Source organism: Salvelinus fontinalis, chromosome 25, assembly GCF_029448725.1.
Source record: "Salvelinus fontinalis isolate EN_2023a chromosome 25, ASM2944872v1, whole genome shotgun sequence".
Lineage (NCBI taxonomy): Eukaryota > Metazoa > Chordata > Actinopteri > Salmoniformes > Salmonidae > Salvelinus > Salvelinus fontinalis.
The window spans coordinates 28,897,831-28,912,187 of NC_074689.1; the positions used below are offsets into that span (position 1 = coordinate 28,897,831).

The 14,357-nt window shown below is 43.8% G+C and overlaps 1 protein-coding gene across 1 annotated transcript in view; it reads right to left on the bottom strand.

The window, feature by feature from the left end:
* Positions 1-216: 216 nt before the first annotated feature.
* The window catches only part of LOC129823074 (melanoma receptor tyrosine-protein kinase-like), a 44,891-nt gene continuing 30,750 nt past the window's right edge, over positions 217-14,357 (bottom strand). Inside the window, exons 19-27 of the mRNA XM_055881801.1 lie at positions 12,366-12,464; positions 11,983-12,168; positions 4,428-4,583; positions 4,158-4,233; positions 3,890-4,036; positions 3,714-3,811; positions 3,339-3,482; positions 3,037-3,211; positions 217-2,883 (exon numbers count right to left, since the gene is read on the bottom strand). Of these exons, the coding sequence (XP_055737776.1) occupies positions 2,555-2,883; positions 3,037-3,211; positions 3,339-3,482; positions 3,714-3,811; positions 3,890-4,036; positions 4,158-4,233; positions 4,428-4,583; positions 11,983-12,168; positions 12,366-12,464 (1,410 nt within the window). The 3' untranslated portion in view covers positions 217-2,554. The remainder of the gene's footprint in view (positions 2,884-3,036; positions 3,212-3,338; positions 3,483-3,713; positions 3,812-3,889; positions 4,037-4,157; positions 4,234-4,427; positions 4,584-11,982; positions 12,169-12,365; positions 12,465-14,357) is intronic.

Consider the following 14,357-nt stretch of genomic DNA (forward strand, 5'->3'; position numbering starts at 1 on the left):
TGTATTAAATGTCATGCTTTATTCTGCTTGACAAAATGTCCTTTTGACTAGCCCTGGGTCATGTTCATTAGGGCACGCAACGGAAAAGGAAAACGAGTGTTTCTTATTGGACAAGTCAAGGTAGTCCCTCTGCCTAATCAACACAAACTTGGCTTATGGTTTGATAAATGATCATGTCAGCTTCTATTACAGATGGAAAACCTGATAAATAACCCATACAGTGTAGATTAAACTTTATTTTACAGCATCGTAGCATCTAGGACATAGTGGAACGGTGTCATTTTTTTAATGTGTGAAGTGCACAATTTGAAAGTGATCTCCTAAACACAATACTACTAGATACAGTATACAAACACAGGAAGAATGTCATGGTAACGTGTCAAACACTTTTGGCTCAAAGAGAGTGTAGTAGTCTCACAATTACCAACTGCTTGATTGAGTTGAATTGCCAACTTTCTTCTACTTGCATGCATTAGACTTCTAACCACTATCATACACAATCACAAAAACAGGGCATGAGCCGCCTCTGTTTCCATTGCCTTTTTTGAACCAATAACAGTCACGGTGAAGGGATTTCCAGGAAATGCTCATTTACGTACAAGTATCTAACCTAACATTGCTTAAGACTAACTTCTAGTGAAATACATTTGATTTGGTATTGTACCTTCATACCATATGAACAGAAAGTGAATTTGCATGTGGATGTGCAATTCAGAGATCGACAGAATCATAGGTTGTTAAAACAACCACCAATGTATCACATTTTGGTTTTGTTAGTCATTAAGGAATTTCACAAACATTGTGACTACATCTATTGTTAACAAGAGCGAAGAGTCTATATGACACACTTGACGTTCTCGTCCTCAACTAGACCCTTATAATGCTGTATGCTTTATGTATTGTAAACATTTCTAGCATTTGTACATTTTTAGGGTTCAATGTTCCATTTCAAACAACCCGCATAAGTCATATTTTTCCCCAAATGATGTATCTTCATTGCCAGTGAGCTATTGTGAATCTAAAACCAACACTTAACATACTTTAGTTCACAGTAGTAGGTTTTATCCATTATTGACAATGATGGAAGTAAACTAGTGCACATTCAAAAGTACATATACATTATTTAACACCTATTCAACGCCATTTTAAGTGGAGAATACGTTGACAATTATTTGTGCTTAAAATCTGGAAAGGGCATTTTACTAGGTCACTATGTGTAAACATTTAATTACATTGCTCTTTTGAATATCTGACCCAATTATTGCAAGTCCAAGAAAGACAATCAAAATTGAATTGTCAGCCCAGGCTTGTGACTGACACCAACATTTCAATAGTAATAAACAGCTATAGACAACAATTTAAATTCAGCTTAAACGTCTGCAACAACCATTCAATACCATACACTGTTTGGTGAGCTTCTTTCCCCATCAGCCTCAGTATCTAAGGAAAGTAAAGAGAGAACACTGATGGTAGCAGAATATAACCTCTAGATACAGCATCAACACCTTAACCCGAAAGAGATTCAATATGTTAACATTGGCTGTACATTTGTGTAGTTATGGTACTTTATAGTATATATTTGTACTCTTCCAGTGAAGTACCTGTTCAGTATTGTATTACTTTATATTGTCACCACGGCAATGACGATTCTCATCAGAAAACAAAGTTACTATCACATATGTTGGGCTCTATTCAATCTGCATCGCTGGAGTTCAGCGTTTATTGGGTGATTTGACATTTTAAAGGCAATGTCCCCTGCATTCACAGTAAACACTGCAGATGTCAGCTTGATTTGAAATGACCTTTACATTTCTATTCCGCAATCAGTAACGCTTCAGCGATCCAGATTGAATTGAGCCATAAATGTAGGTCTTTATGGTTACTACGGCCTAATTTAAATGATTAATACTAGTAAGAGGTAAGTCTTATCTTTCCAAGACAGCGTGAAACCCAAATAACCTAGATTAAATAGTTATTTACTGTCTTGTGCGAGACGCATTGATCTACACAATCTGTACATCTGTGTCATTTTCTAAAAGCCTTTGGATTGACCCTGTTAGTTACCGGTAGCTTGTTACACCAAATTGAGTCTTGGCATTCAAGTGTGTACAACCAGAGAACAGAGCTGTAAAGAATGATGTCCACAATACAATGTAAGCACACGGTCCATCAGTGTCCAGCCTTAGCGGTCTGTGTCTACTCCGTCCTCTTCACATTTCATGGCAAGACAAATAAAACAAAAAAACTGTTCCACACACTCGACCCGGACTGTAAAATTTATTTGCATGACATAATTGTTATGTCAAGGCTTTGGCTCATTCTTCTGATCGGAAAGTCACTCAAAGTCATCTAAATGGATGGTTGATCCATGGATTTGAAATAGAGAACATGTTTTCCAGGAGCATCAGTTCATGGCTGACATCTCCATGAAGCCTATTCCCTCCAGAAATAAAGGGACAACCACATGAGAAATTCCTCCAAAACCTCACCGATGTCCCACATCTGTCTCCATCCAAGTTTCCTCACTGTCCCCTGTGTTCTGTGGGGGAGTCCTCTAGCGTACAGGGGTGTGTACAGCAGCGCTCAATCCAAGGTACTCCAGGTTCTCTGCTGCGGGCAGGAAGTGACTACTGGTGGGGGTGGCTTGAGGCAGGAAGTCCTCCTGGTAGTCTGGGTTGTCCATGCTCTCACATACAGAGCGAGGGAGGGTACTGCGGGCCATGTTGAGATACTCGGGTCCCTCCGGCACGCGCGGCAGGGAGTTGAAGAACTTGTTGTCTGGGTCGTACCCAGAGGAGGTCCGAGTAGCCCAGGCTGGCTCGCTGGGGTCCTCATAGTTGGGGTTGAAGACATCAGAGAGCTTGGTGTTCTGGTTCATGTACTCTAGAATACGGTAAGAAAAAAGTTAATACCCAGGCTTACAGTAGAGAGCAGTGATGATGCATGCTGCTGAACTGTTACGCTCTCAATGCATTTGTGTTATTGTAAGTTGAACGTTAAGTCAATAACTCGCCATGGATACAGTTTGTACTGTACCTGGAAGAGCAGAGAGATCTTGCTCTAGAGAACCACCGTGGGTGGGGACTGTGATGTCCTTCTTTAGAGAACCACCGTGGGTGGGGTCTGTGATGTCTTTCTCTAGAGAACCACCGAGGGTGGGGTCTGTGATGTAGCGAAGGATCACACTGTTCTCTCTCATCAGATGGCCATTCTGTGGTGAGCAGATCGAAAATTCAAACATCAGCCGTGTGTGTGTGTGTGTGTGTGTGTGTGTGTGTGTGTGTGTGTGTGTGTGTGTGTGTGTGTGTGTGTGTGTCTGTTTGCACGTGTGTGTTTACCCCTGAGTTGTGGTGCTGGGTGGTCTTGTCGGGGAGAAGATACTCCTCGGCATCTACCACATCCTCCATGTCCTCTGATGTACTGATCAGGCTACGGTAGAACTTAGAGTCCGTGGGACTGGGCAGGTACATGCAATCATCTCCCTGAAATGTACATTTAAAGTGAATTAGATATAAAATAGATGCCATTCTCAATTAAAAGCTTTATTTTATTTTTGCTTATGTAAAAACGTTTCGGCCATCAACTGCCTTTATCAGAAAGTGAATTAGTCACAATCATGGGTTCAAATACCTCGTCTGTAATGTCCCATCAAAGAAATAAGAGTTGATGCAACTATCTAATAGAATAATAATAATAATAATATTTTCAATTACCTGAATGACCAGATAGCGAGATGGATCCCGGGCCATTTTGGAGAACTCCGAGATGAGCTCCCTGAACCGTGGTCTGCTGTCTGCATCGATCATCCAGCCTGAAGGAAAATAAGACTGGCATCAAACCCCTTGTGTGTGTGTGCAATACATATATATCTATGGCGCACATCACTCACATTTGACCATGATCATGTAGACGTCTATGGTACAGATGGGGGGCTGAGGTAGGCGCTCTCCTTTCTCCAGGACTCCAGCGATCTCCCTGGCCGGGATGCCATCGTAGGGCTTCGACCCAAATGTCATCAGCTCCCACAATGTCACACCTTGTTTGTCATTACAGGAACATCATCAGGAAACCTTTCAGAAGCTGCAGTTGTTCAGAAGTTCACTTTATTTGACTATTTCCTCAAATACGTGCTGTACTGTTTGTCCAGTTGGACTTACCGTAGCTCCACACATCGCTCTGATGGGTATAGGTCCAGTGAAGGATGGACTCCAGTGCCATCCACTTTATGGGCACCTAGCAGTAAAGATTATTGGTCAGCCATGGTTGAGTGAGTATTTTCACTCACTTTATTCATACAGTTAAATCCATTGAACATCCAGTACAAGTTTAACTGAATTAAATGTTTATTGTTCCAGTAGGGAAATTAAATGTGTTGTACAAAAATATATGTGACTATTGGAATGGTGAGCGGTGTCGGCTGCTCCAACCTTTCCCCCATCAGCGTGGTACTCCTTCTCGTCGGCGGTGAGCAGCTTGGCCAGTCCAAAGTCTGTGATCTTCACATGGTGAGGCGTCTTCACCAGAACGTTCCTGGCCGCCAGGTCACGGTGCACCAGGTGACGCTCCTCCAGGTAGTTCATACCCTGCAGACAACATCCAAAAGACTCCTTGTGACTCTGAGGCTGTCCTGATATGGACACTACATACACAGTGGTAGTAGATGAGGTCATTTGTTTCCCTCCATACAATGTAAAGCATTGTATAAATTCAACCCATTATTATTATCAGTAGTAGAATTGGGGGTGATATGTAGGTGCAAAGAGAAAATCATTTTGCCATGTAAAATGTTTTTTTGATCTGAATTCCTATTGATTTTACAGTGGTGAATTCACAGATACACTACATGACCAAATGTATGTGGACACCTGCTCGCCGAATCATGGGTATTAATATGGAGTTAGTCCCCCGATTGCTGCTATAACAGCCTCCACTCTTCTGGTAAGGGATTCCACTAGATATTGGAACGTTGCTGCGGGGTCTTGCTGCCATTCAGCCACAATAGCACTGATGTTTGACGATTAGGCCTGACTCTCAATCGCCATTCCAATTCATCCCAAAGGTGTTCAATGGGGTTGAGGTCAGGGCTCTGTGCAGGCCAGTCAAGTTCTTCCACACCGATCTCAAACAAAGCATTTCTGTGTGGACCTCGATTTGTGCATGGGGGCATTGTCATGCTGAAACAGGAAAGGGCCTTCCCCAAACTGTTGCCACAAAGTTGGAAGCACAGAATGTCATTGTATGCTGTAGCGTTAAGATTTTCCTTCTCTGGAACTAAGGGCCCCAGGCCATTATTCCTCCTTCAAACTTTTCAGTTGGCACTATGAATTGGGGCAGGTACCATTCTCCTGCCATCCGCCAAACCCAGATTTGTCCGTCGGACTGCCAGATGGGGAAGAGTGATTCATCACAACAGAGAACGTGTTTCCACTGCTCCAGAGTCCAATGGCGGCCAGCTTTACACCACTCCAGCCAACGCTTGGCATTGCACATGGTGATCTTAGGCTTATGTGCGGCTGCTCGGCCATGCAAAAGCCATTTCATGAAGCTCCCGACGAACCGTTCTTGTGCTGACGTTGCTTCCAGAGGCAGTTTGGAACTCTGTAGTGAGTGTTGCAACCGAGGACAAATTATTTTTACGTGCTAAGCGCTTCAGCACTCGGCGGTCCCATTCTGTGAGCCTGTGTCGTGTACCATTTTGCGACTGAGCCATTGTTGCTCCTAGACGTTTCACCCTTCACAATAACAGCACTTTCAGTTGACCAGGGAAGCTCTAGCAGGGCAGAAATTTGACGAACTGACTTGTTGGAAAGGTGGCACCCTATGACAGTGCCAGGTTGAAAGTCACTGAGCTCTTCAGTAAGGCCATTCTACTGCCAATGTTTGTTTATGGAGATTGCATGGCTGTATGCTTGATTTTATATACCTGTCAGCAACGGGTTTGGCTGAAATAGCCAAATCCATTCATTTGAAGGGGTGTTCACATACTTTTGTATATATAGTGTATTTCACCCCAAATTCCACCGCTGGTTATCATTATCAAAATGAGGCAAATGAGTTTTTATCCAGAGGTAAGCATTTGTACAAACAAAGCCCTTTTGACCAGGAACTTTAACATATAACCTCCCAACACATAACCTTCCATGGAGGTCTACTTTGAGGGGGGAATAAACAGCTTCAGATGCCTAATTCACTAATATTTATCAAATACAGCCTTTGTAGCTTTTTATGCCTGCTTTGAGCCATATTTCCATAGAATCAATAAGACAAGCTGCGAACAGATAGACACCTCTGTGTATTCAATAATTAGCCCTCAGCAGGCTTACTGTACAAATAGACTAAGTATAGCTAGAGGCAAGGTCCCAACTAAGGCTGGGAAGAGACTGCTGCTCAGGCCTGGGAGGTTGATGGGTGTGTGTGTGGGGGGAGGTTAAGCTAATCTTTCAGATTAAACATCCATTCCTAACTACACCTGAAATAGTGGGAAGGCAGAGCGAGTATCAAAGAAAGCAAAGTTTGCTCCCATTTGTAATAATCTAGCAAATCAAATCAAACTTTATTTGTCACATGTGCCGAATACAACAAGGGTAGACCTTACCGTGAAATGCTTACTTATAAGCCCTTAGCCAACAGTGCAGTTCAGGAAGAGTTAAGAAAATATTTACCAAATAAACTAAAGTAAAGTATAATAAAAAGTAACACAATAAAATAACAATAACGAGGCTATTTACAGGGGTACCGGTACCGAGTCAGTGTGGAGGCTATTTACAGGGGTACCGGTACCGAGTCAGTGTGGAGGCTATTTACAGGGGTACCGGTACCGAGTCAGTGTGGAGGCTATTTACAGGGGTACCGGTACCGAGTCAGTGTGGAGGCTATTTACAGGGGTACCGGTACCGAGTCAGTGTGGAGGCTATTTACAGGGGTACCGGTACCGAGTCAGTGTGGAGGCTATTTACAGGGGTACCGGTACCAAGTCAGTGTGGAGGCTATTTACAGGGGTACCGGTACCAAGTCAGTGTGGAGGCTATTTACAGGTTAGAGGTTTTTATGTTTATTTTTTTATTTCACCTTTATTTAACCAGGTGGGCTAGTTGAGAACAAGTTCTCATTTACAACTGCGACCTGACCAGATGAAGCAAAGCAGTTCGACACATACAACAACACAGAGTTACACATGGAATAAACAAACATACCGTCAATAATACAGTAGAAAAAGAAAAAGTCTGTATACAGTGTGTGAAAATGAGGTAGGATAAGGGATGTAAGGCAATAAATAGGCCATGGTGGCAAAGTAATTACAATATAGCAATTAAACACTGGAATGGTAGATGTGCAGAAGATCAATGTGCAAGTAGAGATACTGGGGTGCAAAGGAGCAAGATAAAAAAATAAATACAGTATGGGGATGAGGTAGTTGGATGGGCTATTTACAGATGGGCTATGCACAGGTGCAGTGATCTGTGAGCTGCTCTGACAGCTGGTGCTTAAAGCTAGTGAGGGAGATTTGAGTCTCCAGCTTCAGTGATTTTTGCAGTTCGTTCCAGTCATTGGCAGCAGAGAACTGGAAGGAAAGGCGGCCAAATGAAGAATTGGCTTTGGGAGTGACCAGTGAGATATACCTGCTGGAGCGTGTGCTACGGGTGGATGCTGCTATGGTGACCAGTGAGCTGAGATAAGGCGGGTTTTACCTAGCAGAGACTTGTAGATTACCTGGAGCCAGTGGGTATGGCGATGAGTATGAAGCGGGCTTTGGTGACAAAATGGATGGCACTGTGATAGACTGCATCCAATTTGTTGAGTAGAGTGTTGGAGGCTATTTTGTAAATGACATCGTCGAGGATCGGTAGGATGGTCAGTTTTACGAGGGTATGTTTGGCAGCATGAGTGAAGGATGCTTTGTTGCGAAATAGGAAGCCGATTTTAGATTTAATTTTGGATTGGAGATGCTTAATGTGGGTCTGGAAGGAGAGTTTACAATCTAACCAGACACCTAGGTATTTGTAGTTGTCCACATATTCTAAGTCAGAACCGGCCATAGTAGGGATGCTGGACGGACGGGCGGGCAGGTGCGGGCAGCGATCGGTTGAAGTTCGGTTCGGTTGCATTTAGTTTTACTTGCATTTAAGAGCAGTTGGAGGCCCCGGAAGGAGAGTTGAATGGCATTGAAGCTCATCTGAAGGTTAGTGTCCAAAGAAGGGCCAGAAGTATACAGAATGGTGTCGTCTGCATAGAGGTGGATCAGAGAATCACCAGCAGCAAGAGCGACATCATTGATGTATACAGAGAAGTGAGTCGGCCCGAGAATTGAACCCTGTGGCACCCCCATAGAGACTGCCAGAGGTCCGGACAACAGCCCCCCCCCCCCCGATTTGACACACTGAACTCTATCAGAAATGCAGTTTGGTTCTAGAGTGTCTCCCCCTTTAAGGAGGGGGATGACCGCGGCAGCTTTCCAATCTTTGGGAATCTCAGATGATACGAAAAAGAGGTTGAACAGGCTAGTAATAGGGGTTGCAACAATTTCAGCAGATAATTTTAGAAAGAGAGGGTCCAGATTGTCTTGCCCGGCTGATTTGTAGGGGTCCAGATTTTGCAATTTCAGGTAATTTGTACATGTAGGTAGGTATGAAGTGACTATGCATAGATAATAAACAGCGAATAGCAGCAGTGTACAAAACAAATTTGGAGGGGGGGGGGGGGTCTAAGACTTGGGTGTCTGGAGTTTCTGACAATTCTATGGGCTTTCCTCTGACACCACCTATTATATAGGTCTTGGATTGCAGGCAGCTTGGCCCCAGTGATGTGCTGGGCCGTACGCACTACCCTCTGTAGCGCCTTACGGTCAGATGCCAAGCAGTTGCCATACCAGGCAGTGATGCTACCGGTCAGGATGCTCTCGATGGTGCAGCTGTAGAACTTTTTGAGGATCTGCGAACCCATGCCAAATCTTTTCAGTCTCTTGTGGGGGAAAAGGTTTTGTCATGCCCTCTTTATGACTGTCTTGGTGTGTTTGGACCATGATAGATCGTTGGTGATGTGAATATCATGGAACTTGAAACTCTCGAACCGCTCCACTACAGCCCTGTTGATGTTAATGGGGACCTGTTCGGCCCTCCTTTTCCTGTAGTCCATGAACAGCTCCTTTGTCTTGCTCACATTGAGGGAGAGTTTGTTGTCCTGGCACCACACTGCCAGTTCTCTGACCTCCTCCCTATAGGCTGTCTCATCGTTGTCGGTGATCAGGCCTACCACTCTTGTGTCGTCAGCAAACTTAATGATGGTGTTGGAGTTGTGTTTGGCCACGCAGTCGTGGGTGAACAGGGAGTACAGGAGGGGACTAAGGACACACCCATGAGGGGCCCCAGTGTTGAGGATCAGTGTGGTAGACGTGTAGTTGCCTAACCTTACCACCTGGGGGCAGCCCGTCAGTAAGTCCAGGATCCAGTTGCAGAGGGAGGTGTTTAGTCACAGTGTCCTTAGCTTAGTGATGAGCTTCGTGGGCACTATGGTCTTGAACATAGGTGTTCCTTTTGTCCAGGTGGGAAAGGGCAGTATGGAGTGTGATTGAGATTGCGTCATCTGTGGATCTGTTGGGGGCGGTATGCGAATTGGAGTGGGTCTAGGGTATCCGGGAGGATGCTGTTAATGTGAGCCATGACCAGCCTTTCAAAGCACTTCATCGCTACCGACGTGAGTGCTGCGGGGCGGTAATCATTTAGGCAGGTTACCTTCGCTTCTTTGGGCACAGGGACTATGGTGGTCTGCTTGAAACATGTAGGTATTAAAGACTCAGTCAGGGACATGTTGAAAATGTCAGTGAAGAGATTTGCCAGTTGGTCCACACATGCTTTGAGTACATGTCCTGGTAATCCATCTGGCCCCGCAGCTTTGTGAATGTTGACCTATTTAAAGGTCTTGCTCACATCGGCTGCGGAGAGCGTTATCACACAGTCATCCAGAGCTGGTGCTCTTGTGCATGCTGCAGTGTTGCTTGCCTCGAAGCGAGCATAAAAGGCATTTAGCTCGTTTGGTAGTCTCGCGTCACTGGGCAGCTCGCGTCTGGGTTTCCCTTTGTAGTCCGTAATAGTTTTCAAGCCCTGCCACATCCGATGAGTGTCAGAGCCGGTGTAGTAGGATTCAATCTTAATCCTGTATTGATGCTTTCCTTGTTTGATGGTTTGTCTGAGGGCATAGCGGGATTTCTTATAGGCGTCCGGATTAGTGTCCTGCTCCTTGAAAGCGGCAGCTCTAGCCTTTAGCTCAATGTGGATGTTGCCTATAATCCATGGCTTCTGGTTGGGATATGTACGTACGGTCACTGTGGGGATGACGTCGTTGATGCACTTATTGATGAAGCCGATGACTGAGGTGGTATACTCCTCAAAGCCATTGGATGAATCCCGGAACATATTCCAGTCTGTGCTAGCAAAACAGTCCTGTAGCGTAGCATCCGCGCCATCTGACCACTTCCGTATTAAGCGAATCACTGGTACTTCCTGCTTTAGTTTTTGCTTGTAAGCAGGAATCAGGAGGATAGAATTATGGTTGGATTTGCTAAATGGAGGGCGGGGTAGAGCTTTGTATGCATCTCTTTGTGTGGAGTAAAGGCGGTCTAGAGTTCTTTTTCCCTCTGGTTGCACATATTTGGTCAAACGTATTTAAGTTTGCTTGTTTTAAAGTCCCCGGCCACTAGGAGCCCATTTTCTTGTTTGCTTATGGCCTTATAGAGTTGATTGAGTGCGCTCTTAGTGCCAGCATCGGTCTGTGGTGGTAAATAATATAGATGAGAACTCTTGGTAGATAGTGTGGTCTACAGCTTATCATAAGGTACTCTACCTCATGCGAGAAATACCTCGAGGCTTCTTTAATATTAGACATCGCGCACCAGCTGTTACTGACAAAAAGACACACACCCCCACCCCTCGTCTTACCAGACGTAGCTTCTCTGTTCTGCCGGTGCAATGAAAATCCCTCCAGTTCTATATTGTCCGTGTCGTCGTTCAGCCACAACTCGGTGAAACATAGGATATTACAGTTCTTAATGTCCCGTTGGTAGGATAATCGTAATCGTAGGTCTTCCATTTTATTTTCCAATTATTGCATGTTAGCAAGTAGAATTGATGGCAATGAGAGTTTACACGCTCGCCTATGGATTCTCAAAAGGCAGCCTGATCTGCGTCCTCTTTTCCTCCGTCTTTTCTTCATGCAATTACATTTTTTTTAACCTTTATTTAACTAGGCAAGTCAGTTATGAACAAATTCTTATTTTCAATGATGGCCTAGGAACAGTAGGTTAACTGCCTTGTTCAGGGGCAGAAAGACAGATTATTATTATATACAGTGGGGCAAAAAAGTATTTAGTCAGCCACCAATTGTGCAAGTTCTCCCACTTAAAAAGATGAGATTTTTTTTTTTTTAATTGAAATAATTATTTTTTAAACCTCGTCAGCTCGGGGATTCGATCTTGCAACCTTCCAGTTACTAGCTACCTGCAGTCCCAGGTAGCCTAGTGGTTAGAGCGTTGGACTAGTAACCCGAAAGGCTGCAAGATCGAATCCCCGAGCTGACAAGGTAAAAAGTAAATATATATATACTGTATATATATAATAATCTGCCGCTCCAGGTACCCTAGTGATGGGGATCTGGGTCTGTTCCTGGGAGAGCAGTATATCTTTCTTGTCGGACTCGTTAAAGGAAAAAGCTTCTTCCAGTCCGTGGTGAATAATCCCAGTTCTGATGTCCAGGAGTTATTTTCGATCATAAGAGACGGTAGCAGCAACATTATGTACAAAATAAGTTACAAACAACTTGTCGCGTTAGTCAGATCCAGACTGACTGACAATGTAGCTACATCTTTGACAGAGGCTTGCTAAGGATTTGTAGAAGGTTCTGTTTCCCCAGAAGTAATGGGTACAGTATACTTGTATACAGAAATAAGACACAAATGTAAGTTAACACAGCAGTTATTTCCTGTTTGCTCACCTTTGCGATCTGTACACACCAGTTGAGTAGGCACTGGGAGCCGATGAGGTCCTTGTTCTCCTTGACATAGTCCAGCAGGCAGCCATAGGGCATGATCTGGGTGATGAGCTGCACCGTGGACGTCAGGCAGATGCCCAGCAGACGACATACGTGGGGGTGCTCCACACTGGCCATCACATAGGCCTCCTGAAGACAGAAAACATGGGGAAGGGGGGTCATCTTCAGATCTCACAACGCCTGAAGAAGTGTTTAACATCTCAGGAAGGAACCACATTAATATGATATGGCAATCTGCTGAAAAGCGCAGCCCAACTGCAGTTAAAAGGGAACATTGACCGCTTGGGCTTCATTCAGGATATCTACTATACAAACAATTGACTCACGTCTAGAATCTCCTTGTTGGCTTTGGGAGATGTGGCCTCTCTCAACACCTTAATGGCAACAGGGATCTTCACGTTTTCTCCCTCAGGAATCCACACGCCCTGGGGAGAAAAAACACACGTTTATTAGGTCTGGAACGATACCAGTAGCGCAATATTTTTTCCATGCCAAAAATGTAATCACAAAGCAGACCAAACTCTTTGTTCCTTTAAGAATCTGCTGTTTGTAAAATATTGTGTGCTCTAGCTTGGAAAAGAAACTTGACTCTGGATGACAACATAATGATGTTTGTTTCCAACATGAATAACCTGTGTGAAAATGTAATCTGTTGCTGTACTTTTTTGTGTTATCTGTGATCGTTTTGTTTGACTTGTGTAGTTTTTGAATCATTGTACCTAAAGTGTATGTGTAAACATGTAGACGCAGGGCCCAGCTGTAAAAGAGACCTTGGTCTGTTCCTTGTTCCTGGTCCTTGTTGAAATAAAGGTTTAATAATAATTAGGCCTGTTCTCCTAAAGAAGTTAAATCCACTTCATGTTTTGTTTCCTTGCCACGATACTAATGAGTATCGCGATACTTTTCTCTGGAAACAATGTTCACATACAGTATACTCTTTTAACCTTAGCGTATAGAATAGCCAATTATATTTCCACGAACCATTTCATTTGTTTGGCTCCTTTTCTAAGCCTCTGGATCAATTTGAGGATTAAACTAATGCATTCTGGGAATGTTGTATTTTCCCAATATTTAACCAATTTTAAGTGATTAATGAAATATAATAACGTAGAATATTCACATCCAGGTTTTGTTTTCCTTGATCATTCATTGAAGAGTTTTTCCTGTAAATAAATGGTTTCAACAATATTTTATATGTACAGTGCATTCGGAAAGTATTCAGTCCCCCTTTTCCACATTTTGTAACGTTCCAGCCTTATTCTAAAATGGATTTAAAAAATAATAATAATCTTCATCAATCTATACACAATACCCCATAATGACAAAGCAAAAACAGGTTTAGACATTTTGCAAATTTATACAAATAAAAAACTGAAATATTACATTTACATAAGTATTCTGACCGTTTACTCAGTACTTTGTTGAAGCATCTTTGGCAGCGATTACAGCCTCGAGTCTTCTTGGGTAGGATGCTACAAGCTTGGCACACCTGTATTTGGAGAATTTCTCCAATCATTTCCTGCAGATCCTCTCAAGCTTTGTCAGGTAGGATGAAGTGTCGCTACACAGCTATTTTCAGGTCTTTCCAGAGATGTTCGATTGGGTTCAAGTCCGGGCTCTGACTGGGCCACTCAAGGACGTTCAGAGAATTGAATTGAAGCCACTCCTGCATTGTATTGGCTTTGTGCTTAGGGTCGTTGTCCTGTTGGAAGGTGAATCTTCACCCCAGCCTGAGGTCCTGAGCGCTCTGGAGCAGGTGTTCATCAAGGATATCTCTGTACTTTGCTCTGTTCATCTTTCCCTTGATCCTGACTAGTCTCTCAGTCCCTGCCTCTGAAAAACATCCCCACATGCTGCCACCACCATGCTTCACCGTAGGGATGGGGCCAGGTTTCCTTCAGACGTGATGCTTGGAATTCAGGCCAAAGAGTTCAGTCTTGGTTTCATCAGACCAGAGAATCTTGTTTCTCATGGTTTGAGAGTCTTTAGGTGCCTTTTGGCAAACTTCAAGCGGGCTGTCATGTGCCTAATGAGGAGTGGCTTCCATCTGGCCACTCTACTATAAAGGCCTGATTGGTGGAGTGCTGCAGAGATGATTGTCCTTCTTGAATGTTCTTCCATCTCCACAGAGGAACCACAAATCTCAAATTTCCACTCATCAGACCAAAGGACAGATTTCCATCGTTCTAATGTCCATTGCTTGTGTTTCTTGGCCCAAGCAAGTATCTCCTTATTACTGGTGTCCTTTAGTAGTGGTTTCTTTGCAGCAATTCAACCATGAAGACCTGATTCACGCGGTCTCCTCTGAACAGCTGATT